This window comes from Amaranthus tricolor, chromosome 6, assembly GCF_026212465.1.
Source record: "Amaranthus tricolor cultivar Red isolate AtriRed21 chromosome 6, ASM2621246v1, whole genome shotgun sequence".
Lineage (NCBI taxonomy): Eukaryota > Viridiplantae > Streptophyta > Magnoliopsida > Caryophyllales > Amaranthaceae > Amaranthus > Amaranthus tricolor.
Window position 1 is genome coordinate 20391083 of NC_080052.1, and position 25325 is coordinate 20416407.

General features: G+C 31.9%; 3 protein-coding genes across 3 annotated transcripts; 1 reads left to right on the plus strand and 2 right to left on the minus strand.

The window, feature by feature from the left end:
- The first annotated feature begins 715 nt into the window (after nucleotides 1-715).
- On the plus strand, nucleotides 716-1290 carry LOC130815662 (uncharacterized). The gene is made up of 2 exons (XM_057682151.1): nucleotides 716-811; nucleotides 877-1290. The coding sequence occupies exons 1-2, from the start codon at nucleotides 716-718 to the stop codon at nucleotides 1288-1290; spliced, it is 510 nt and encodes a 169-aa protein (XP_057538134.1).
- Nucleotides 1291-7106: 5816 nt separating this feature from the next.
- On the minus strand, nucleotides 7107-8666 carry LOC130815663 (uncharacterized). The gene has a single exon (XM_057682152.1). It carries the CDS (start codon nucleotides 8664-8666, stop codon nucleotides 7107-7109), a length of 1560 nt encoding a protein of 519 aa, XP_057538135.1.
- Nucleotides 8667-10487: 1821 nt separating this feature from the next.
- LOC130815414 (AP2-like ethylene-responsive transcription factor AIL1) lies at nucleotides 10488-21245 on the minus strand. Its single transcript, XM_057681879.1, has 9 exons — nucleotides 20574-21245; nucleotides 19438-19813; nucleotides 16644-16726; nucleotides 14721-14729; nucleotides 13097-13185; nucleotides 12233-12306; nucleotides 11801-11851; nucleotides 11607-11683; nucleotides 10488-11509 (listed from the first exon to the last, which is right to left on the minus strand). Exons 1-9 carry the CDS (start codon nucleotides 20788-20790, stop codon nucleotides 10971-10973), a joined length of 1515 nt encoding a protein of 504 aa, XP_057537862.1. The 5' UTR covers nucleotides 20791-21245; the 3' UTR covers nucleotides 10488-10970.
- Between the last annotated feature and the right edge of the window lie 4080 nt (nucleotides 21246-25325).

Below are 25325 nucleotides of genomic sequence, written 5' to 3' on the forward strand. Positions count from 1 at the left end.
TGCTGATTTAAGGCCATATGTATAGCCCACAATATCTATAAAAGAACCTCAGCTAACAACATGACGTGTCTCAATCAAATAACCTATTGAAAAACGTATCATTATGCTTCTAGCCACAAGTGCTCATTTCATCACTATGATGCCTTGTTCGAGCATCTCATGTCATACCATTATTGAATTCTACTGCACGCCTTATTGTTCAAGGCACTCAAAGCCTTTTTCAAGGCGCCCTATCGCAACTCTCTGTTTTGTTAGAATAATATCTTTTGATTGATAGGATATTTTGTATAATCAATATGATTGTGTAGAATATTGTGTAAATATTTAGTTTCCTGAATTATAGATTGTGTAGAATATTGTGTAAATATTTAGTTTTCTAAACCTTAGCTAACAACATTATTCCATCTAATGAGAATGGTAACCAATTCAACCAATCTATTCTTTCATGGTATCATTTGCCTAGGTTTCTTGCATCCTACTACTCCCTCCACCTCCACTGCCCTGCCGACTAGCCACCATCCACGGCTGCCGCCCTCTTCTCCTATCTTTCTCTTGTCTTTTTCTTGTTCCTTCTATGGCCTCTCCTACAAAAATTCATCCCGCAACTTTGGTTACTAATATTAAACTAGTGTACCAATCCAACTTGATGAAGATAGCACCAACTTTAACACTTGGGTCACTTTATTCAAACTTCATTGTCGGGCTCATCTTGTGGATGGTCACATTCTTCCTGATGACTCATCTAAGGCATCGGCTTCTAAAGATTCCGAATGGCAATGACTTGATGACATTGTTCGCACATGGATTTATGGTGCTATTAGTCCATCCCTTCTCCAATCAATTGTTCGTCCCGATGATTGTACTTTTGATGCTTAGACTCGTCTTGAGAACAATTTTCAAAATAATAAAACCTCTCGGATTTTTCATCTTGAGTCTCAATTTAATGAAATTTCTCTCTCGAATTTTCCCAATGTCAAAGCCTATTGCAACGAACTTGAAACTATTGCTACTTCTCTTACTAACCTTGGTGCTTCTGTCTCCGATAATCGATTGGCTCTTCAAGTTCTTCATGGTTTGAATTCGGATTATAAAACCTTTCGGTCTTTGGTTCAACACATGACTCCAATTCGCTCTTTTGATACCCTTCGTTCTATATTGGAATTAGAAGAGCGCTCCAACCATAAACACTCTTTTACTGCTCAAGATTCGGCTCTTGTTGCTACACCTAAGGACAATTCCGACCATTTTGCGTCCCGTGGTACCCCCCACCACCGTGGTGGCCACCGTTAGCCTCGATGTGGTGGACGGAACAGCCGCAGCAGCCACCACGACTTTAGCAGTGGTTTTGGTCAGTCCCTGCAGCGCCACAATCCTAGGTCCAGCTCTTCTTTTGGTCATCGGCTCAACAGCCATTCTCCAAATTCTGGCCCATCTCCTTTTATTCCTTGGACTTCCTCTTGGCCATACTGGGCCAGTCAGACTTGGGCCCAACCTCCTGCCGCTTTTCCTACTACTTCGTGGGTTCCTTATCCCACACAAGGCAATGCCTCCTCTCCCTATACTGGACTTCTTGGCCCACGACCGGCTCAAAGTTATCACACCGGGACTAGTTCTTCTATGGGTTATGTTCTTTTTCTAGTCCTTCGGGATACAAATATTATGTTCTTTTTCTTGACAATTATAATAATTTTTTTGTGGACTTTTCCCTTAATTCGCAAATCCCAAGTATATGATGTGTTTGTGAATTTCAATACTTTTGTTCATACCTAGTTTTAACTCAAAATCAAAATTTTTCAATGTGATAACGGGGGTGAATTTGACAATAAAATGTTTCATCAATTTTGTGCTCATCAGGTTCTTACTCTTCGTTTCTCTTGTCCTTACACCTCTTCTCAAAATGGCAAATTCGAACGAAAAATGCGCTCCATCAATAACATCATTCGTACTCTTTTGTGTCATGCTTCTCTTCCTCCGCCGTTTTGGCCTCACGCCTTAGCCACGACCACTTATCTCCTTAATATTCTCCCTTCTAAACTCCTTGGCAATCTCACTCCCACTCACTTACTTTATCGTAAGTTTCCTTCCTATACTCATCTACGGGTTTTTGGGTGTTTATGTTTCCCTCTTTTTCCCTCTACTACTATCCATAAACTCCAACCTCGTTCCGCTCCGTGTGTCTGTTTGGGATACCCTTCTTCTCATAGGGTTTACAAGTACTATGATCTCTTATCCCGTAAATTTATTATATCTCGACATGTTCTTTTTGATGAGGCAACCTTTCCCTTTTCCCGCTCCTATACACCATCCCCCCAAGCATATCAATTCTTAGATGATTCTCTTCCTCTCCTTCTACTCAAAACAGCCCACACCATTTCCACTGGGCCTGCTCCTCCTTCTGGCCCAACAACATCCCACCTTACCTCCCCCTGCCCCCACACACCCTCTACTGGGCCTGCTGCTGTTTCCAGCCCACCAGCATCTTACACCCACCCTCTCCTTCTTACTGGGCCTATTCATTCCCCCCCTACCCCCCAATCCATCTCCCCCCACCACTGCTGGGCCTGCCTCACGCAGCTCAGTACCCTGCCAGCCCACTTCTCCCTCCCCCTCTTCTATTACCGATCCTCTATTCTCACCACCTGGCATGGTCACGCGCAGTAAGCTTGGTATTTTCAAACCTAACCCTAAATACTACTCCCAGGCCTTATCCGTTTCTTTTTCACCCTTACCCAAAAGTCCTCTCCATGCCCTTCGTGACCCGAACTGAAAGTTAGTTATAAAAGAAGAATTTGATGCCTTAATTGAGAATCATACTTGGGATCTTGTGCCTCGTCCTCCTAATGCTAATGTCATTCGATCTTTGTGGATTTTTTGTTTAAAGACAAAGTCCGATGGTTCTTTTGAGCGATATAAAGCGCGTCTTGTCGGTGATGGTAAATCTCAACTGGGAGGCATAGACTGTGATGAAACTTTTAGTCCGGTTGTGAAACCTGCTTCTATTCGCATTATTTTAAGCATTATTCTTTCCCGGTCTTGGTCCATTAATCAGCTGGATGTTAAGAATGCCTTTCTTCATGGTCACTTGACTGAAACCGTCTACATGCATCAACCTCTGGGTTTTCGTGATCCTACACGTCCTGATCATGTTTGTCTTCTTCGCTAATCTCTGTATGGTCTCAAACAAGCCCCTCGAGCTTGGTACCAGCGGTTTGCCACTTTTATGACCACTATTGGTTTTTCTAACAGTATCTCTGATAATTCTCTTTTTTTTTATCGTCATGGTTCTCATCTTGCTTATCTCTTGTTGTATGTGGACGATATTATTCTTACGGCTTCTTCTGATATGCTTCGTCAGTCTATTATGTACAAACTTAGCTCTGAGTTTGCTATGAAGGATTTGGGTTCTCTTCATTATTTTTTGGGTATTGTTGTTACTCGTACTTCTACGGGACTCTTTCTCTCTCAACAGCGGTATGCATCTGAGATTCTTGAAAAAGCAGGCATGTCTCACTGTAAGTCTGTTCCTGGGGAACTTTGTGCTAAGCGGGTTCTCCTTGTGATAATCCTACGTTGTATCGTAGTTTGGCTGGTGCTTTACAGTATCATACTTTTACTCGACCAGATATTTCCTATGCCGTTCAGCAAATTTGTCTATATATGCATGATCCTCGAGTTGAGCATGTGGCTGCTATTCATCGCATTCTTCGCTATGTCCAGGGTACTCCACACCACGGTTTGCAATTGTATCGCTCTCCTATTTCATTTTTTTATCATATACCAATGCAAACTGGGGTGGTTGCCCTGACACCCGTCGCTATATTTCTGGCTACTGTGTTATCCTAGGTGCTAATTTAGTATCTTGGTCAGCTAAACGGCAGCCTACTGTGTCTAAATCCAGTGCTGAGGCTAAATATCGTGGTGTCGCTAATGCTGTTTCTGAGACTTGTTGGATTCGTAACTTACTCCTTGAGCTTCACTGTCCTATTACTACGGCTACTATCGTCTATTGTGACAATGTTAGTGCAGTTTATTTGGCCGGTAATCCAGTGCATCACCAGTGCACTAAGCATATTGAGATCGACATTCACTTTGTTCGTGAACTAGTTAAACATGGTGATGTTCGGGCACTTCATGTTCCTTCTCGCTATCAGATTGCTGACATTTTCATTAAAGGCCTTCCTCGGGTCCTTTTTGATGATTTTCGATCCAGTTTCAGCGTGTGCCAACCTCCTGATTCGACTGCGGGGGCGTATTAGAATAATATCTTTTGATTGATAGGATATTTTGTATAATTAATGTGATTGTATAGAATATTGTGTAAATATTTAGTTTCCTAAATTATAGATTGTATTCTTATATACTTCCTTCGTTCCATAATACTTGCTACATATTCCATTTTTGGAAATTTCATAATACTTGCTACATTTCCATTTTTGGTAATAAAACAATCATTTAAAATTCTACCTACCCCTACTTTTATGCTACTCTATACCTCTCTAACTTTTTTACCTACAATTATTTAATCTTTATTTATTTCCAATTAAAATTAATTTTCCCTCCATATTTATTATTCTCATTAAAAACTCAACTAATCTCCCATAACCCACCATCCCAATTAATTATTTCCTCTATTTAAATACACTATCTCAATTAATTATTTCTCCCATTTAAACCAACCTTTCCAACTACTTATATTAATGGTGGGATGAATGTGAACCGTTGGATTTGGTTTGCCCAGATCTGACCGTTGATTGCTCTTTATATAAGTAACCCGGTTCCTTTCCTAACCCTAATCCCATTTCTCTTCCTTTGCCATTTTCCCCTCTCCATCTCTCTCATTCTCTCTGGAAAGTTCTAACCCTAAAGATCTTTGGTTTTCTTTCATTTCTTTGCCGTCTCTGATTTCATTATTTGGGTTTTCTTTCACTATTGACTACGAAAGGATGGATTATATCTGGTTTTATTTCTGATCTTTGGTTTTGTATTTGATTAAAGGTTTACATCTGGGTTTTCCGAAATTTCTCTATTTCTTCTGGTATATTCTTTATACACTTTGCTTTAATCGTCATCTGGTATGCTTTGATCCTAAAATCTTGATTCTTATTGCATATTCTTCGTATTTTGATTTTTTTAAAACTTTGATCTGCTTTTTTTTTTTTAATTTCATGTGTATGTTTATACGTTTATGATTTTGTTTTTGTTATTCTCTTGATTATTTCTTTCAGCTGTATTTAATCCCAAATTCATGATCTTGTTTTAGTCCTTCATCAGATCTGGTTTCTTTAATGATTCTCTTGCATGTTCTGTCTATTTTGATATTTTTAAACTAAGATCTGCTCTGTTTTTTTTTATTTCATGTTTATTTTTATACGTTTATGATTTTGTTTTTGTTATTCTCTTGATTATTTCTTTAAGCTGTATTTAATCCCAGATTCATGATCTTATTTTAGTCCTTCATCAGATCTGGTTTCTTTAATGATTCTCTTGCATGTTCTGTCTATTTTGATATTTTTAAACTAAGATCTGCTCTGTTTTTTTTTATTTCATGTTTATTTTTATACGTTTATGATTTTGTTTTTGTTATTCTCTTGATTATTTCTTTAAGCTGTATTTAATCCCAGATTCATGATCTTATTTTAGTCCTTCATCAGATCTGGTTTCTTTAATGATTCTCTTGCATGTTCTTTTTACTCTTTGCTTTCATCTGGTATGATTTGATCCGAAAATCATGATCTAGTTTTAGTACTTTATCAGATCTGGTTTGATTTATGATATTGTTGCATGTTGTTCTTATTTCGATTTATTTAATGTTGGATCTGATCTCTTTTTTTGTTTTCTCATGTTTATTTTAATTTGATTATGATTTTGATTCTGTTTTTTTTTTTATTATGGTTTTGGTTTGTTTTAAATTACGAAAACGATGATGTGGTTGTAGCAGTCGATGAGATCTGTTTTGATTAATGATTCTCTTGCATGTTCATTTTTTGATATTTTTAAACTTTGATCTGCTCTTATTTTTTTTATTTAATGTTTATTTGTAATACGTTTATGATATTGATTTTGTTATTTTTTTGATTATGTTTTTGAGCTGTTTTTAATCCCAAAATCAAGATCTGGTTTTAGTCCTTCACCAGATCTGGTTTGAAATATGATGTTGTATGATCTTGTTCTTATTTCGATTTATTTAGTGTTGGATCTGATCTCTGTTTTTTTTTTTCTGATGTTTACTTTGATTTGATTATGAATTTGATTCTGTTATTTTTGATATTTTTAAACTTTGATCTAGTAGTTGTTTTTTTTTAAACTTTGATTTAAACTTTGATCTATTACTAATGATAAGATTTTTATTATGTGTACTTCCTCTGTTATGTTTTTGTTGCTACTTAAGATTATTAAGGAGATGGACACAAAGGAAAAAGCGTGCGACTCATTAGAATCCCAAAGAGAATGTAAAAAATACGATAATATCTTTGGTTCGTGGTACGATCATTATTATTTGAAATGTTGAGAATTAAATTGTGTTGAAGATCCTGATCAAGAACCCCCACCTTGGTACTACGGTTTACCAGATGAGGAGGATTATGCATTAATCGATAAGGTGCAACCTAAGCAAAAGAGGCCACGCAAGACGACAATTCGTGGTCTTAACTCATGAGCATTCTAACTTATTTTTGATATTATTCATGATGTTTATATTTATTGAAAATGTTTTCTTTGTTAATGTCTCAATGATGATTGTTATTTGCTTGATGAAATGTGTAGATAGTAGTGTGTTTCATTGCCACCTTAGAGTTAAATCATGAGCAGTAGATATTAACACATGGTTAATGTGTTTTGTCTTATTGCCGGTTCAAGCACTAAGATGAGGCTGAGATACCTACATTTGCACAATTTCAAATGATGATTAATCGTTAAATCTGAGAGTTAAATAAACGTACACAAGTGAAAATTGGAATGATGAATGATGTTTAACTTGCTTAGTTTTTTTTTTTTGTGACATAACTACCTCAATGACTAAATGGAGAGGTATGCATAATTGTATACTTACAAAATGTTGTCATACATACTGTTTTCTTTACAAAATGTCTACATATTGATAATTAATTTCAATCATCTTGCGGAAGATCATTGAGATTAATTATACCATGAGATAAAAATTGCCGTGCTGCATCAATTAGTTCTTGTGGAATTTTTAATTGCCTGGGCAGCATACCCAGCCTGTCCAGTCTTTGTTTTCCAATGTGTGGATTCTTATAGTTATTATCGCCTTTAGCTTTTAGTACCTCTATCATGCACAGTTGATACTGTATCCAAGTGTAGTTTAAAAGCTTTGGTTCAAAAGTGTCATATGCATCATTGACTGCCTTTATCAGATCATTGAGGTCTTTGGGGAATGACTTGAATTGAATTGATTGCAAAGCACTAAACAATCCCAAGTCCAAGATGTTCATATCTGGACTAGAGGCTGGTTGACAAACAAGTCTTATGTTAAATCCGTCTTTCTTTGCTTCTTCATTGAATGCATGATCATTTATTAAAATATGTGGCTTGGCGTTATCTTGTTGAATCCATATATCTTTCACCCCATTTGCTGGCCATTTTGATCTTATAGCTGGTAGCACTTCAGTGATTAGTTTGTCTCGTAGAATGTCGCGTGTAACTCTTGTTATTGCTCGTAATGTTGCTGTACCCGCTGGTCTGTTTTCTGACCTCCTCACTGCATAATGAGTTTCTGTAAACGGAAAAATTCCTATTTTCCCATCCCACAACACTTCACCTGTAGCATTAATGTGAGGTCTTGCAATAGCTGCTATAAACATCACTTTGCCTATGAAATTTTTATTTTGCACACATCTATATGGTTCCTCCTCTTCCCAAGGAAATAAGTAATACCTTTGTGTTGCCCTACTCATGTAGAACCATTTTTCATCTATGTGCACAACATTATACATAAGTGAGAATTTTGGTATGTTGTCTACAGTGGGTGGTATTACTTGGGATAAAATGAAGTTGACTCTTCTCATTTTGTGGTCATGAGAAAGTTTTGGTTTAATAGAATTCGTATGTGCTCTAATAATATCGGATTTCATCATTCTATAAACTTGTGAATGACCAATGCCTAATGCAGAGGCCATTGCTCTAATTGTGGTCCTCTTTTCAATCGGAACAGCATTCAGCAAATTCATGTCAAAAACTTTTGGTTTCCTACCAACTCTTCCCCTTTTTCTACTATTAACATCAATTAAAATGCCATTTTGCATTGATATTTTGGCTGATTCCCACAGCCTTGATATTGTCCACCTAGATGTGTTATGTTGCATTGCAATTGTTTTAATTGTACCCCGTGGCAAACGTCTATCTGATTCTGTAGACAAACTAGTTAACTGTTGTACAATTAACTTTCTGGTCTCAACTGGTAGTTCCCTCTTACTACCTACTGGTTGCTGTCTTAATGTTTCTGTTTCTGTTTCTTCATGTGTTAATGTTTGACCATGGCTTATGGGTTCCTCCAAACTCAAACTGACATCGATGTTTCCATAATTCTCACTTGTGTACTCATTATAAATGTCATATTCACAATCTATATTAAGGTTTTCAAAAAAAGAAATAAATACCTCAATATCAGGATTAATGAATTCCTCTTCTTGAATTTGAACCTCAGCCATTTGTTGTTTTTGATTGCTTGTTGTTGGTTTTGTAGAGTTGATGAAAGAAATAGGTTTGGATCCAAATTCTTATGAACTTTTTAAAAGGGGAGGACAGCAGATGAAGAAATTGAAATGAAGAAGTGTTGAAAATTTTAATGCTGACTATAGAAGAATTTGATCTATTTATAGAAGATGAAATGTGTTAATGCTGACTTTTGTGTAAAAATTTTAACTTTTGCTGATAATTTGAAATATTGGAGGGAATTATTTGGGTGGGAAAATATTTTTTGGGGGGGAAATGAAACTGACATGTAAATTAATCTGCAAAATATTTACCTAATCTTAACTATTTTTCCTTTTTCTTTTAAAATTAACAACAACAAAAACATCAAATCTTATAAACTCAACAGTAGCCTATGAAGTAGGTGTTCAGCATTCTTAATATTTGTGCCAAACCTAATGTAGCATTTAAATCAGAACGGAGGAAGTATAACATTATTCCATCTAATAAGAATGGCAACCAATTCAACGAATCTATTCTTTCATGTTTTGCTTCTTTGATAACACAAACCTCATGTCACTCCTTACCTCTTGCATTTATAACATCCACCTCAATAATGTATGTCATAAAAAGAACCATTTGATGATCTATATCACCTCCAAACATAGAATATTTGGGACTAGTGTCAACATCATTAATACTGCTTTTGTAACCCAATAGATCTTTCTATATCTAACTGGCTAAGGGACATGTTTGAATCTGTTTATTGGGCAAAACTCTTATATTTGAGTTTGTAATTGGCAATTAACGATTAATCCTGTGACTTGTAATCGATCTCACCTCTGTGCCATACAAATATGCCAGATTTATTACTACCTCTAGATTTTCATAGTTGCTACACTTCTGTTTTTCACGCTATTTAATATATAATTTTAATCTAATATTTTAAATTTTATATGATAAAAAAATTCTAAAAAACTAATATTATAAAAATATGCATTAAGAAGAATCAAACAAGATCCCACTTGATTATATTTTACATTATATATGGAGAAATATATACTAAATAAAATTAGTTTATGAATAGTAGTTGTTACAGAAACTGTAGAAACTATTAAAATGCAAAGAAAGTACTTCTTTATCCCTTATACCCAAATTAGAGTAAATATTAAGGGAATTTCGGAGTAACTTCTAAACTATCCGGTTCATGCTTTATGTTGATTGGAGTTAGTTTCTTAACATAATATCAACAGCCAGTGTGAGGTAAAATCTTGTATTCAAATCTCATTCAACTCTTATTTCAAGTAAAATATAACACAATATATGAGAATAATTCATTTTACATCGACACATATAATTTAAACGGCTCTTGATAGAGAATGTGATAAAATATTATGAATATATTGGCACTATAACAATGAGGTTTGCTAAGTAAATAATTGTAATTTACAAATTTCGTAAATCACACGAGTGTAAGGTATATATAGATCAATGCTTTTAATAATTTTGTTTTTACCTTTTTTATTTTGATTATTTTATAGTTTTTCTTTTTGTCATGATGATTCACAAATCATCAACTTATATTTTTCTAGTATAACAATTCACTTAAAAGTTTAATTGAATTGATTCATTGACCATATCTTCAAGTACAATGCATTATTATGCATGTACTTCTTAGAGCTAGGCTTTAAATGTAAAAAGATAAGCCCTATGAAGGAAAAGCAATTATAACTTTGTTTATTACCATAGAATAACTTGCTACTGTCACAAAACCAGTCAATAATATTTGAGAAACAAAGGATATAAATTATAACATTAAACATTTCAAGCAGGATATAATAACCACAATCCTTATTTATTTATTGAACTACGGACTTTAAATCACACTATATAGTCTATATCATACACCATTATGTCTACACCACATAATTTCTTACACATAAATTTTAAACATGATAATAGTAATAGTAATTATTCATAACCCATAATAATATCCTACAAACAGGAGGAAAACTCCAGAAAACTGAACCATGTGTCCTACTAAAAAAAAGACAAAACACAAAATTGTCCGCATTTCTAAAATGTCAGCTTCCTGTCAAATTTGATACTCTGTCACTTTTACCAAAATCTATTCAAACTTCTGAAACAAATTTTTAGACCCATTAACCTTTTCTCATCTTTCTTTTCTCCCACATGTAAAACAACCAACATTGCACTGATTCCCTCACACTAAATATGTCTGAAATACTTGTACCTGATTGTGACATGCTGTGTAGAAAAATATCACTATTAGTAGCAAACATAATAGAACAGAGGTCGTATCATTCTATGCCAAAAATTGGTGTCTGTAACACAGCTACATTTGGTTTGGGACTTTGTAATGCATGCAAATTTGGTGCCACTATCCAATTATTATCACTATTGTTACTACTTTCTTCATATGTATTATACCCGTCAGTCGCGCCTTCCCTATCTCCGCTTGGTGTAGCTTGTTGAGGGTAGCCAAAATCGTAGCCTAATGGTTCGTGGGTATCGACTTGTCTAAGGCTAGGCCAGACGAAATTTTGTTGGGATGAGTCGGGTTTTAGAGGAATCCCTATAAAGTTGGGGTTAGTAAGTGTAGATGAGTGATGAGGATGCGGTATTAGTGGCAATGAGTGTGGATTATTGGACTCGAGGGCTTTGATTTCTTCAGGATCGGGTAATGATCTTGATTTATTCGACAGTCCACCAACCGGTAAGTTGTTGGAAAGTATGCTTTTGACGTTGTAACGACTTATGTCGAAATTTGTTACTGCATTTAGCCCTCGGAATTTTATGGCTGCTATGTCATAGGCCTCCGCGGCCTCCTCTTGAGTACCTTACAAATCACAAGTAATAATAATACAATGTAAATTTTAAACAATCACCAAATATGGTTGCTTACAAATATTGGTTTGTAAGAAGTGTTAACTTACTGAAAGTTCCAAGGTACAAGTCTTTGTTTCCGGCTACCCTACCGATCCTTGCTTGCCACCTTCCATGCTGATGATGCCTATTTTTTATGTTACATTAATCAATAAAATATATAAACTATTCAAATTAATGCAATAAAATTAAATGGTTATATTTCTGTTTTAAAAATATAAATTAAATAAATACTAAGTCATGCCTTGTGACGCCTCTATACATTGATGCTCCTCTAGAGAACCCACTACTTTTCCTGTAAATAAATGATTAATTACTGTGACAATAATTTCATTATAGCAAAATTAAATCAATTCATAGAAGCTTTAATCATTTGTGAATACAGCCTAAGTTTAAGTTTTCTGCGAGTTACAATCTCAACCTTTTTTTTTTCGAATTACAGCCATCAAAGTATCAATAACTACAACATTCAGGCCAAATTACAAGATTCCGACCATTTAACAAAAAATTCCAACCTCTACAATGGTTTGGCCTGAACGCTATAAACATCAACACTTTAATGGTTATAATTCGTAAAACGAAAAAAAAAAATAAGGCTGTAATTTGCAGATGACATAAACCGTAAGACTATGATTCACAAATAATTCTAGAATTGTTTGAGTTTAACTAAAAACACCTTCTAAGGGAGGCGACAAATTCCTGTCTGCTCATATTCTTCATTTCCTCCAACTCTTTCTCATAATCAAATATCTAAATCCAATCCAATAACAATTACATGAGCAAAACCAATAATGATCTAATATTAAATAATGAGAATGATAATGAAAACTTAGTGTAATTCCATAGGAAAATCTTTTAACATGACTATTCCACTTCCATCATTTTATTTTCTATACAGAACTAACTCTGAAACATTAACATTTAAGGTGGTATTAATTGCTAATAAAAAATTGTGAGGAAAAACATAATTAAAAATTTCAGCAACATGGAATAGCCAAGATATATATAATGAAAATCAACACGACTAATGTTTTTCATTACCAATAATTAAATATAGAATAAGAGAATTTAACATGATTTTAAAATTCTAGGTGCCGAAGTATACTTCATACCGGGCCGAACCTAGGTTTTTAAGGGTCCGAAGTGAAAGATTACTTATGAGCTCCTAAACTATTGTATATATAAAAAAAATTCGAACGTTAGCACAAGTTGAAAACTAAAATTTTTGGAGGGTCGTGGGCGTAGGTATGACTTGCACTTGCTTAGGACCGACCCTGTCTTCATAATATAAGTATTCCCCGTGTTTAATAATGATTGCTACTTTTTTTCATCTGTTTCACAATAATTGTTACAATACTATATATGTCATAATAAATAACTTATAAATTATCCTATTTACTCTTTTTTTCTTAAGGACAAGAACTATATTTTGTTTTGTGTGAAATCAAAATGATAATAGTATGAAACGGAGCTACTATGAATTATGGAATACGATTGCGGTGTTGCCTAATAAAACAAAAACAAATAAAGTGGTGCATACCGGAAAATTAGTGGTTGTAGTTGGACCCCAATATTTAAGAGCAGCTAAATCATATGCTCTTGCAGCTTTGTCTTCCTTATCGTATCCACCTAATTTTTTAATAAAACCATGATGTAATTTTAATTTGTTACAATTAACAAATCCAAATAAATAATGCTAACAAAAACAGAGAGCGCATGAAGGTTTTTTTTTTTTATTTTTTTATTTTTTAATTTTTTTTGTGTTGCCAAAGTTCAATTAATTCACTCACGCAAATTAGTAACCCATGCATGATTTTCTGACATTAAGACCAATCATTGTTGAATTATTCTTAAACCAAATTAATTGAATTTGAAATGACACCTTTTCCAGTCTAAGGAACTTCTGTAAATTATTTGAAGCCAACGTTTGGGATATACTTAATTATTAAGAGGCTGGCGAGAAGCCAAACATACTTGATTGATAAGGTGATCTCGGTGGAATATATTTTTGACTAAGACTAATGAACATTAATTTTGTAAACAAATTTAAAAAATGATTAGAAAAAAGAAAAACAGAGTTGATTAATTTTCCCTTTATAAAATCTATATGATGAAAAAGATTTAGAAAAATTGATTCAGAATTCTTAAAATTTTTAGTTTTTAACAATAATCGCTCACTCGGATTCTTTTTTCATTTTCATTTGGAATATGTGAAGAAACTAAAGAGAACAGTAATGAGAAATAATATTCCATTTTATAAAATAAAAAATTTAAAAATATAAATCTGTGTTCGTTATAAGTCTGGGAGTAAGTATTAAAATAGTGTCTTTGATGAGCCTAATGTATAAAAGTACATCAACGTTGGTGGAAGTTTGATGCACAGAATCTGAAAATTAAGGCCGATTTAAATTTGGACTATTCACAATCTAAGAACTATTGATTGTGCTACTAATTGAAGGCTTGTCAGCATGTGATAGAGGTTTGATTCTCACCATGTACAATCGATCAATCTCTCAAGTCTCACCCCTTCTTGTGTGTAAGTTGTAGGGGATTCTCCTTCCCCAAATTTTTAAAAAATTAATAATAATAATTATTATTATCATAATAATAATAATAACTACTCTATAATAATTAATAATAATAATAATAATGATAATTTTGGGCAATTCCACTTGGTGAACCTGAATTTTTGGTTTTTCCACGTATTGCTTAATTAATTCCGCGTTGTGACCTTGAGCTTCTAACTTTTCCATGTAGTAGACAAATGTTAAGTCTTTCGTCAAATTAAGTACTTACTTTGACTGTATTTCGAAATATACGGTCAGTTAGGCTGATTAAAATGTTCTTTTTTAAATATCATTACGTTGGGTTAAAATAGTGTGAAGTTAACAAAAAAAACTTCCATTTTGTCTACAACGTGAAAAAATTAAAAGGCCAAAGTCATCACGTAGATTAAAATAAAAATTCATCTACCACGTGAAAAAGCAAAAAATTCAGAGTTACCACATAAAATTTCGCTAAATATTATCATAGGGTAGGGGCTGTAGGAAGGAGAATCTAAATAAGAATTGAACACATAACTTTAATTACATGAAAAAAAAAAGGAAGTAGCTAGAAAGTGAAGCAATGAGAAAAATGAATGAAGTATAAGATAAGAAAGTTACCCAAGTAAACTGCAAGATGTTGGCCCATATCAGCAATCATTTGGCACGTAACCCACGTCCCCATAAAGATGCAACCAACAAATACACAACATTTTTAGAGACATTGATTAATAAATAAACAATTACACTAAATACAGATGCATGCATATTCATTTCTCATAGTCCATAGTAGTTATAGAAATTGCGTAATGAGAGTTTTATTATTGATATTGATGGTGCCAGCCACAAGCCTGAAAAAGTTAGTACAATACTTCCTCCTTTCATATTACTTACACCAAACAAATTTTTGGAAATATGTTTGTCGGATTATTTATATCTAGAGTTAATACATAACCAAAAATTATAAAACTTTAATATTATAAAAATATGTGACGGGACAAATAAAATAAGATTCCACATGATTGTTTTCTTTTCGTATAATAGCCAAAACATGTAAATTACCATAAACTGATAAATAATGCAAAAGTTGATTTAATGGGAAGTATAAAGGATCTAATATTTAGAAATATCAATATATCATACTGATGCATTACTGAGCTCAAGATTCCCTCAATCTCCTTATGGCCTTGTAACATTATTGTATTGTAGCACATTTAGTACTTGTGCTGAGTTTTATTGCTAATTTTTTCATAACAAATATAATAAAATATCATTATTATGATCACTTATAATACTTTTATTAATTTTTTCTAGATATAGTTCTACTAGTGTGAATATTAAATTTGTAGTTTTTAATAATACAAATAACGTAACTTCGATCACTCTGTTTGAATAAGAAGAAACAGAGAGAGAAAGAAAGGAAATAGAATTGGAGGGATTGCATTTGTATCAATAATTTGGATGTCAATGCTAAAGTAGAGGGAAATGGAAGGCGAAACTTCTTCAATTTTATCGTAACAAATCATTTCAACAAATGAAAGATTTGCAAGGAAAATACAATAATTTTCACTATCTCCCCCTTCCTTTTTTTTTTTTAAAGAATATCATCAAAATATAATGTTGTAGTGTTACACAAATTCTCAAATGAGACGGTCTCATGGTAAGACCATCTTTATTGGGATTGCATAATGTACACTTATTGCTTTATATTGATCACTTATAATTTTAAAATGATAATTTATAGTTTTAAAGAGTATTAAAATGATCACTTAAAACCCTAAAGTGATCACTCCTAATCTTAAAGTGTTAAAATTAAAAAATAGGCTTAATCAAGACTTGTTGATTGTGTTCAGAATATATTTAATCAAGTATTATTTACAATCTTATTTTACAGAAAGTTATCAAAAAAATTATAAGTCATATTTATTGTTATATTATTTTCATTATAATTAGGTTGTAATATTGTTAATTTAAAAAAACATAGTATTTCATTTATATACTCTAGTTGTACTATAGATAAATATAGGCTAGCACATTCAATAATAATTTAAGTTTGTTCTCTATACAACTCTATTTATCTACTTCCTCCGTTCTAAATTAGTCGTAATATTAGAAAAATGACATTATTCATTTATTACTCTTAAGTTGTGATTAGTTTTTAATTTATAAGTTGAAACATAGTCAAATTAGATTTTTTTTATTCGTCTCATTGCAAAAATTATTAATTTTAAATTTTATAATTTTTCATTACACATAATTAAAGATAATAAGGATTAAATTAGTACATTGAACTGCGTGAAAAACAAATATCGCAAATAAATTAAAATGGAGAATTAATACTTAATTTCTTTCTATATTCTGTATATCTCTATGAATCTATTGAATGCGGGCGGAAGGAGGGAATGTGTGGGCATTCACAATTAAAAAATAAAGAAAATCAATAAAAAATAAAAAAAAACTTCAAAAATCAAAATGTACGTAGCAAATAGCTTGAGCAAAAAAAAAAAAAAATCATATTTGTGTTGTTCAAGTGTGAGAAAGAACCTTGACGTCCTTTCCTGCTTTGACCTTCCCTTCTGCAGCTATTATCCCATAAATGTGCTTCATATCTTCCTGTCCACCTATGCCTATTTTTTTTATAGGGTATTGCATAACATACATCAGATATAATTTAAAAAGCAATAATATAAAGGTTAGCAATAATTTAAAAAGCTTTAATTTCCGTCATTTATGAACTTATTATCTTCCTGATTATCTTGCATAATTCTATTTGGATAATGAGTTTATAGAGTAGTCAATCCATATAATAGGTTAAAAATACGACAAACGGTCGCTATTGTGATAACGTAATAGAAGTGATGTGATTATCGTAACACAAAATATCAATCAAAATCATAAGATATCCCATGCTTAGGCCGTCTTTGAACTTTAAGTGCCCTGAGCGGAAATTTAATAAATTTTTTTGAGTACAAACATATATGTCCATTTTTTAAGTGACAATAATAAACTATTATTTAAAAAATTATTTTTTTTATTAAATAAAGTGTAAATTTATTTAATTGATTTAATTAACGAAGAAAATACAACAAATAATAATAACACTATTTTTATGATGATAGAGAAAATAAGATTACTTAATAACCTAAATTGAATAATTGTCAATCAAAAGAAAAACAATAACTCAAACAGTACCTACTAGTCAAAAACTATAAAAATATTATATTTTTTAATATTTAATTCAAAAGCCGACTTTAACTTGCTATATCCCAAAACGCTTTACACAATCTGTTTGTTTATTTTGAAAACCTTTACCATACGACCAATGCAATATAATAAAACCTTATTTTTAGTCTATGATCTACATACTTGATTAAAATTTACCAATATCATTTATTCACTTTACTGTTTAACTTGTATTTGTTGACATTTAGAGCATGTAGGACTATATTCAAAGGTTAAGACATGTACTAAAGCATAGACTAAGTAAGAACGTAGCAATGGAACAAAAACATGAAGTTTGGATGGCTTGCTCGTTCGAGCATGATGGTGCTCATTTGAGCACTTTTTTGCTCGTTCGTTAGGCAATTTGCTTTGAAACCTTCTGTTTGATTTTTTGGCATTTGCTCGTTCGAACACTTAAGAAATTTTGCGTCAGAAAGTTTCTAGAAGCTGTTTTGGGTCATAGTCGTTCGAGCACATTGAAATAGAACATCAGTTCGTGATACAAAACTTTGTTTCACGAAGTAAAGTATTATTATGAACGAATGTTTTACATCATAATTAACTGATAATCATCGGTTATCATTGATGTATGGTTTTGGATGAATCCATATGTCACTTCAACTCTATAGATAAGAGTTGGTGCATGGAAATCATTTACATCTTTAAAATATCAATTTTTTTCATATTTCTCTCAATCTCTTGAAACATAGAGGAAAACAATTAGCTCTTTTATTATTTTTCTAGTTTTGATTTCTACATAAACACATAATCATTTAGTTTAATCGGTTCGTACTAATCGGTTGATGTGATTAATTGTATCTCATTGTGAATTTTCAGTCTCATAACCCAAGTACCATTGTGGGGAAAATATCACAAAAGGAAAGCTTTGTAGTCGCCTTCAATCTATATTAAGATTTCTGAATCTACGTCAAGATTTCTGGTAGCTTTTATTGTCGCAAACTAATCTTTTCTACGATGTTATTGTTCAATTCGTGATTCATTCAAGTAAAGAGCCCGTTGCTATACACAAATACACAAAGGAGACACTACAAACACCACCTTGTATTTGTAGTTTTATTTCCCGCATTATTATTTGTAATAGTATTCTTAATCAAATGAACAAGTTCAACAATAGTAGACTATTTTCATCATCCTATGTAAAAATATTTGTCTCCATTTAACTTGATTTATAATTGTTTAACACAACACATCGAAAATGGAAAATGGTAGCCATATCATATCGGTCCAGCACATACACAGTTGAGCCCCCAACTCGTCACTCGCCCCTGCTTGGTCCATTTAATTTTTGCTTTATTGTAATGGAAGTTTGTGTTTTATGTTGCAAAATAAAGAAAGGGACTAGTCATTTTCTCCCATTGGGCTTGACAAATACTTTTTAATCTACTAATTCCTTTTATTTTAAGCTTATCCATACAATACACATTTTAACCATCTTAATTACCCGTGCATAAATATATATCATTAAAATATACTCCGATCTATTCATTTTAATAGTTATATTTGACCGATTACATATGCCAAATTCAATATATCTATCATTAATATTTCTAATTATGCACCGTTAAAAATTTAAAAAGTTAATATTAATGATCTTTGCACTTAAATGAATCAAACATCTTATTAGACTATATTATAACTTATACATTATGAATAAAATTACAAGTTATGTGTGATCGATAAACAATGTTAAAAGTCAAAAAAATTATTCGGGTGAACATGAAGAAATACATTATACATCGAATCAAACAATATTATACATCCTCCATTCCAAAATATTTATAACAGTTTACTTTTTTTCAAGCAGTCGAATGCATTAATTAACTCAATCTTTAATATTTCTAATTATGTATTATAAAAAATTCTAAAAATTTGATATTAATAATCTTTGCAATAAAAAAATTAAATAATATCTCATTTGACTATGTTTTAATTTATAAATTAAATATTAATTATAATTTAAAAGTGACGAATAAACGGTATCAAAATTCTAATGTTGCAGATAATTTGAAACGGATAAATCTGTAATTTTTTATATGGGTAAAAAACAAAAAGTAAAGGAAAAAGTAGCATAAAACGTGGAGGAAGTATTTATTACCGAGTAACACCACGGTAAATGGAGGTCCTCTGGCCAAAGTTGTCAACAATTTTTCTACTGCTACTAGGAGGTGCAGATGCAATCACACTAAGTTGTTTGTTGTTAGCTTCAACTAATGCGGCCCTCTCAGCTCCTTCCAGCAGATGTTCATCACCGCTACTATTTGTTGTAATCAAACCTCCCAACAAATCCCCAGTACTCACCGTCTCCTTCCGCTCGTACAAACCTCCATCATTGCCTGTACTTGCAACCGTCACCGCTTCCGCTTTTGTCGGAAACAACCCCACTTGTAATAACCCGTCACCACCCCCTCCAAGGAACGATAAGGATGACGACGACGCATCATGAGTACCACCACTACTTGCACCGCTGTCCACTTAAATAAAAAAAAAACATGCAAATAGCAATAGAGAATCAACTCAATCAAAAATTAAATGACAAAATTAAATGACAAGTGATATAGATAACGAATATTTAACTAACTTAATCAAAAGTTTAAGCGTATGATTGAGGCTAAGATATGTTATATAATCTAACAGAATAATCAAAAAGAGTGATACTCCTCATCTCCTCACTATTTCCAATAAATTTGTTATTAGACTTCTAAACAACATAACATACATAAGTAGACACTTCACTGCACCCAAGCTCGATGAGATTCCATTCTAAAACAAAATAGCAATAACCACCAAATTTATATATTAGTCAACTACTCTCGAATTTTTCAGATCATATATAAATTTTATTTAACACCTCCTATGTGAGCCTATTTTCTTAATTGGACAAATATGTCATTTGCATGTTGTTTTATTTAGAACATAGAGATTTCTTGTTTCTAGTTAATTAGAAATCGTTCGCTCTAATACCATGAAAATTTATTATTGAGCTCATACACAATATGACAACACAACAGAATAAGACCCGTGTAAAGGAAGTTGACAACACGCAAATTCGATGGGTTTCATCGTAAAATCCATTGATAATAGAAAAGTAGCTTATTAAGCTTATATATTAGTCAATTTCTCTCGGGATTACATGTAGGTTATTTTCCCTTACTTTTCATTTCATACCAAACCGCTCCTTATTCACATGTTTTGTGTAAAATCAAAAAAAATACATATACATATAAAACTAACCTGCAGGATGTAGATGGGGAGAGAAAACATGAGCATGAGGATGATGTTGGTAAAGGGAGAGATTATATGCTGGTTGTTGATGTTGATGAGGATCATGATGTGATGTTGTTGCATCATCAGTTGATGGTGGATGTGGATGATAATATTGGTTTTGGTTGGATAGTGAGAAACCAAACCAAGTATGATCTGGGGATGGGGAACTACAATTAGAATCCATTGAATTTAGTTTTATACTTCGTAAAAGTGAGTGCAATCTCAATTTCTATGCATTTTTCTACTACTTATAATAACTCATTTCAGGGATTTATTTTAAACCACTTTTTGTAGGGTGAATCATGAATAATAAATGGGTTTTTCTTTTATTTTAATTTAAAAAAAGAAAAAAAAAATTTGAATGGGTCTTGGGAACTGAAAGTTGAAAATGAAGGGAGAGTAATGAAAAGAAAAAGGGATGAAGAAAGAAGATGAGAACACGGATAATGAGGCGGTGGACTGGAACTGGGGGTGAAGGAAGAAGACGCAAGACTAGAGTAGTACTTAAAGAAAAAAACAGCCTTATTTAAGCTCAATGTTCGAGGACTTATTTTGTTGTGTAGCCAGTCACAGATGTTTATCCCCAATGAGGCAATGCTCAATTCTCATTCTCCACCAAGATACTATGAGTATTCAAGAGTCCATTGTTGTATTTTTTTTGTTTCAACCAAAAATAAAGTCCAAATTTTACCACTTCTAGAAAGTTAAATTGAGTACTCCACTTCTTTCATGTAATTTAATCGGCATTATTGATATTCATTTGGGTTATTTGATCAATTTTGAATTACATATTTCAATCGGCTCAAAATTGATTTTTGTGCTCACTATGATTTATATATAATTTTAAATTTATTTTTTAGTTGTGTCAAATCGAATTCAGTTATAAAAAGGGTAAATATCAACTCATCGATTTGTTTTAATTTAAACACCTCTAATTGGCATTTTTAAATTTGACACAAGTCAAAAAAATCTATCGCAATTCTCAATAGAGTTTAATGCTTAGAGTATTGATATAGATATAATTATTATGAATCATTTAATTGTTGGGATAATTAGATAAAATTTTTAAATTTTGTAGGTGATAGTAAAATTGAGAGTATTTTATGTATGAAAATTAAAGAAAATAGTAGAGATTGTTCTTATAAAAGAAAAATATAGTAAATTAGAGCTGCTGAACAAACTCGAATAGAGTATTAACCAATTAGGAGTAATATGTTTCTTTTTTCTTTTCGCTCTTCAGTTTCCTTTTCTTTTTTTTTTTCATAGAAGTTGAGATCGGAGAAATTGAAAATGAAAATGACATGTATTCTTTTTTACAGATGATGTTCAAAATAAGGTGATGGACTAGTAATTAAACAACCTATTCATAAAGAAACTAAATAAATGAAAGTGACGATGAATTGACGACAACCAGGATTAAAAATACAATATAAATTAAGAGTTTTTGATGACAACCCATTCGTTCACACTAATTTATTTAGTTTTTGCACTCTATACAATGCACTAATTCAATTCAAAGTATCTCTAATTGTGCATAATTAAAAATTATAAAAAGTTGATATTAAGAAAATTAAATTGAAACGAATCAAACAAGATTACACATGACTATATTTTGACATCTAGATTAAAAATACAATATAAATTAAGAGTGATTGATAAATAATGTCAAAAATTCAAATGAAACATTTGCTCGAAATTGGAAGGAGTATCACTTTAAAAAGCAAACTCTAAATAGCAAACTCTAAATTAAAGGGAAAAAAAATTGTAATAATCATCATAACTATTCCATGTTTCTAAGTTATTCATACTAATTTTTACTAGCTATACGTATAATTATAAACTAGTAGTGTTTTTTAATATCAAATAGTATTGATAAAATAGCAAGAATAATCCATGTATAAGTTGTAGTGTATTCCTAATAATCAATCAAATTTTACTATAACTAAAAATTAATTGTGGAAATATATTTAGCTAAACTTGTCATGAATTCCACCATCCACTATTTGCAATATGCACATACTCTTATGTGCTTGGCAAATGAATTCGATTATCCACTATTGGTTTTCTCAATATAAATAAGCTATGTAAAGATTATAATGTAATGAACCTATTTGCAATATTATATTGCCAATGTTGTACCACACTAGGATATGATACTATGTGTCTTTCCATTGGATATCAATGACATTTAATATTATCTATACTATCTTAATGGTAATAGATAATTACAAAGAACTTATATTTTTCAAGAAGAATATGTTATTTATTAAAAGATATGATCATCAATTATTTAATATATTGTTTAAAAGGCCAAGAAAATGTATTCAAGAGTGGAAATATTTAATTGAGTCGATTTTTAGGCTGTATTTCAGGCGTGTTTTCAGCCGTTGTAATAACTACGTCATAAATTAGGGTTGTCTATCACTTATTCAAACATTGCAATGAATGTGCATTAAAGAAAAATAATAGTAAGTATATCTTTTGTTATTATATTATATTTTCTTTGAACTTCAGAAAGTGAAAAGAGAGATGGGGTTATGAATAGAGAAGCATTATTTATATGAGAGTAAACATGAGATTAAAAGTTTTGTTATTTAATAAAAGTTTTATCAAATTTTTATTAAACATATAATTTATATATGGCATTATTATATTGATAAAAAAATATGCATCTTATCTCTTACAAACAAATTCTAAAAGAGTATTTCAATATTATTAACAAATAGAAATTCCTCTTATGTGTTAAAAGAAATTCTAAAATATAGCAATGTGTGGTTTTCATATTTTGTCTACTAACTTTATTTTTTATACTCCCTCCGAACCATTTTAATAGTCCCATTTGCTTGGGCACGGTTATTAAGGGTTGTGTGGGGTCCATTAAAAAGGTGGTAGTTGGGTATTTTTAAGTAATTGGATTAATTGTTAATGATTCCCTCCTTTTGCTTAATAAAGTAGATAGAATGAATTTTGGAGGGAAAATTGAGTTTCACATTGTTTGAGACTTAATTGAAATTAATACATTTCAGAAATTGTTATAATTAAACAACCATTAAACTACTTAATTTAAATTACAGAAAATTACATCAAATAAATTACAAAAACCGTCAAAATCATAAAATAAACTAAGTCTTCAATTCTTCCTTGATTTCTTCAACGTTTTTTGAACGGCAATTGAAAACGAGCAACCCTCTCGCCACATGCGCATGCGGATATTAAATCTTTCGTTGACTTCAGATTTATAAAAAAACAAACACGGTATGCATTTAGTGTTCAAAATTAATTAAATAACTACAAAAAATCTAAATGTTTTGATTTTCAACAGAAGCCATCCATGAAACTGGAAGATAAATACACTGATAAAAAGAAGCCAACAATGAAACTGGAAGATAAATACAGTAATGAAAAGAAGCCATCAATCCAGTGAGTTGACAATTAGTAACACAGCCGTAAACATTTAGAAGGAAATGTCATATAACAATTTATTGATGGCTTCAAAAACAAAATGAAAAACAAATTCATCTCAGAGAACAAATTGAACTCATCACAGATAACCCAAATCCCATACTAATTGCCTCCTACATCTGGTAAGAACATAGCCTCCTAAACATAATGTTTGGTGGTTTATGAACTGAAAACCCTAGATTGGTGGCAAAATGAATGGATTTAGGGATTTTGTAGCTATAATCAATTGTTTACCCTAAAAAAAAATCATAGGGCAACAAAAACAGAACACGAAAGACATGCATACCATACATACCACATAAACAAAATCATCATTAGTCATAGAGGAAAGATGTATCCATACGAGAAAATGGGCCTCGAACATCTATATCAGACAACAATTCATCATCATCCAATGATTCTTCATCTGAGGAAGGGAACAAGTTCTCAATGTATAGATCTTGAAGATCCAGTTGTAAATCAAACATACCCTGTATTTCTTCATATTCAGAAGTTATACTTCTTCCCCAGTTAAGATCCGTTTCATCAGAAGTCGTAGACGATGCAGGTAGGCGACTGTAGAAATCGAACCATGGGTTAGGAGATCCAATCGTAGGATCACTTTCTTGGGACGAAGACAAACAAGAAAGACAAGACCTTGGTGACGCCATGTTCGAAAAACCCAGAAAAGTGAAGAAAAAACCCAGATTAAAAAAACCCCTAAAAGTATTAGGGTTTCAAAGAAGACGAAGATGGTGGAAAAAAAATGAAGATGAAGATAATAAACCGGAAACAGTAAGAATGGGTATGAAGATGAAGATCATTGAAGAAGAGGAAGAAAAATACAGAGGTTGAGGATGAAGATGAGAGAGAGGGAGGGAGAGGTAGGGATTCAGAGTAGGGGAATTATAAAATGGAGGGAATGATTAAGATGATTGATGTTGGGTTATATTGTTAATTATTTTAGGTTAGTAGGGTTTACGGGGGTAAATTCATAATTACGTGTGTGAACAAAGGGTATTTAAATAAAAAAATATTGACAAAAATAGAAATGGGACTATTAAAAAGACTTTGCCAAATAAGGAAATGAGACTATTAAAATGGTTCGGAGGGAGTATATTATAAATGGTGTTCACTTTTTCATCATTAACGTTATTATTCAATAAAATAATATCTCCAATCTCTAAAAGATTCACTTTTTTCTTAACTCCAAGTTTATTGTTTTTTTTCGGAAAATAAGTATAACACCCTATATTAAGGCTAATTAATTTGAAACGG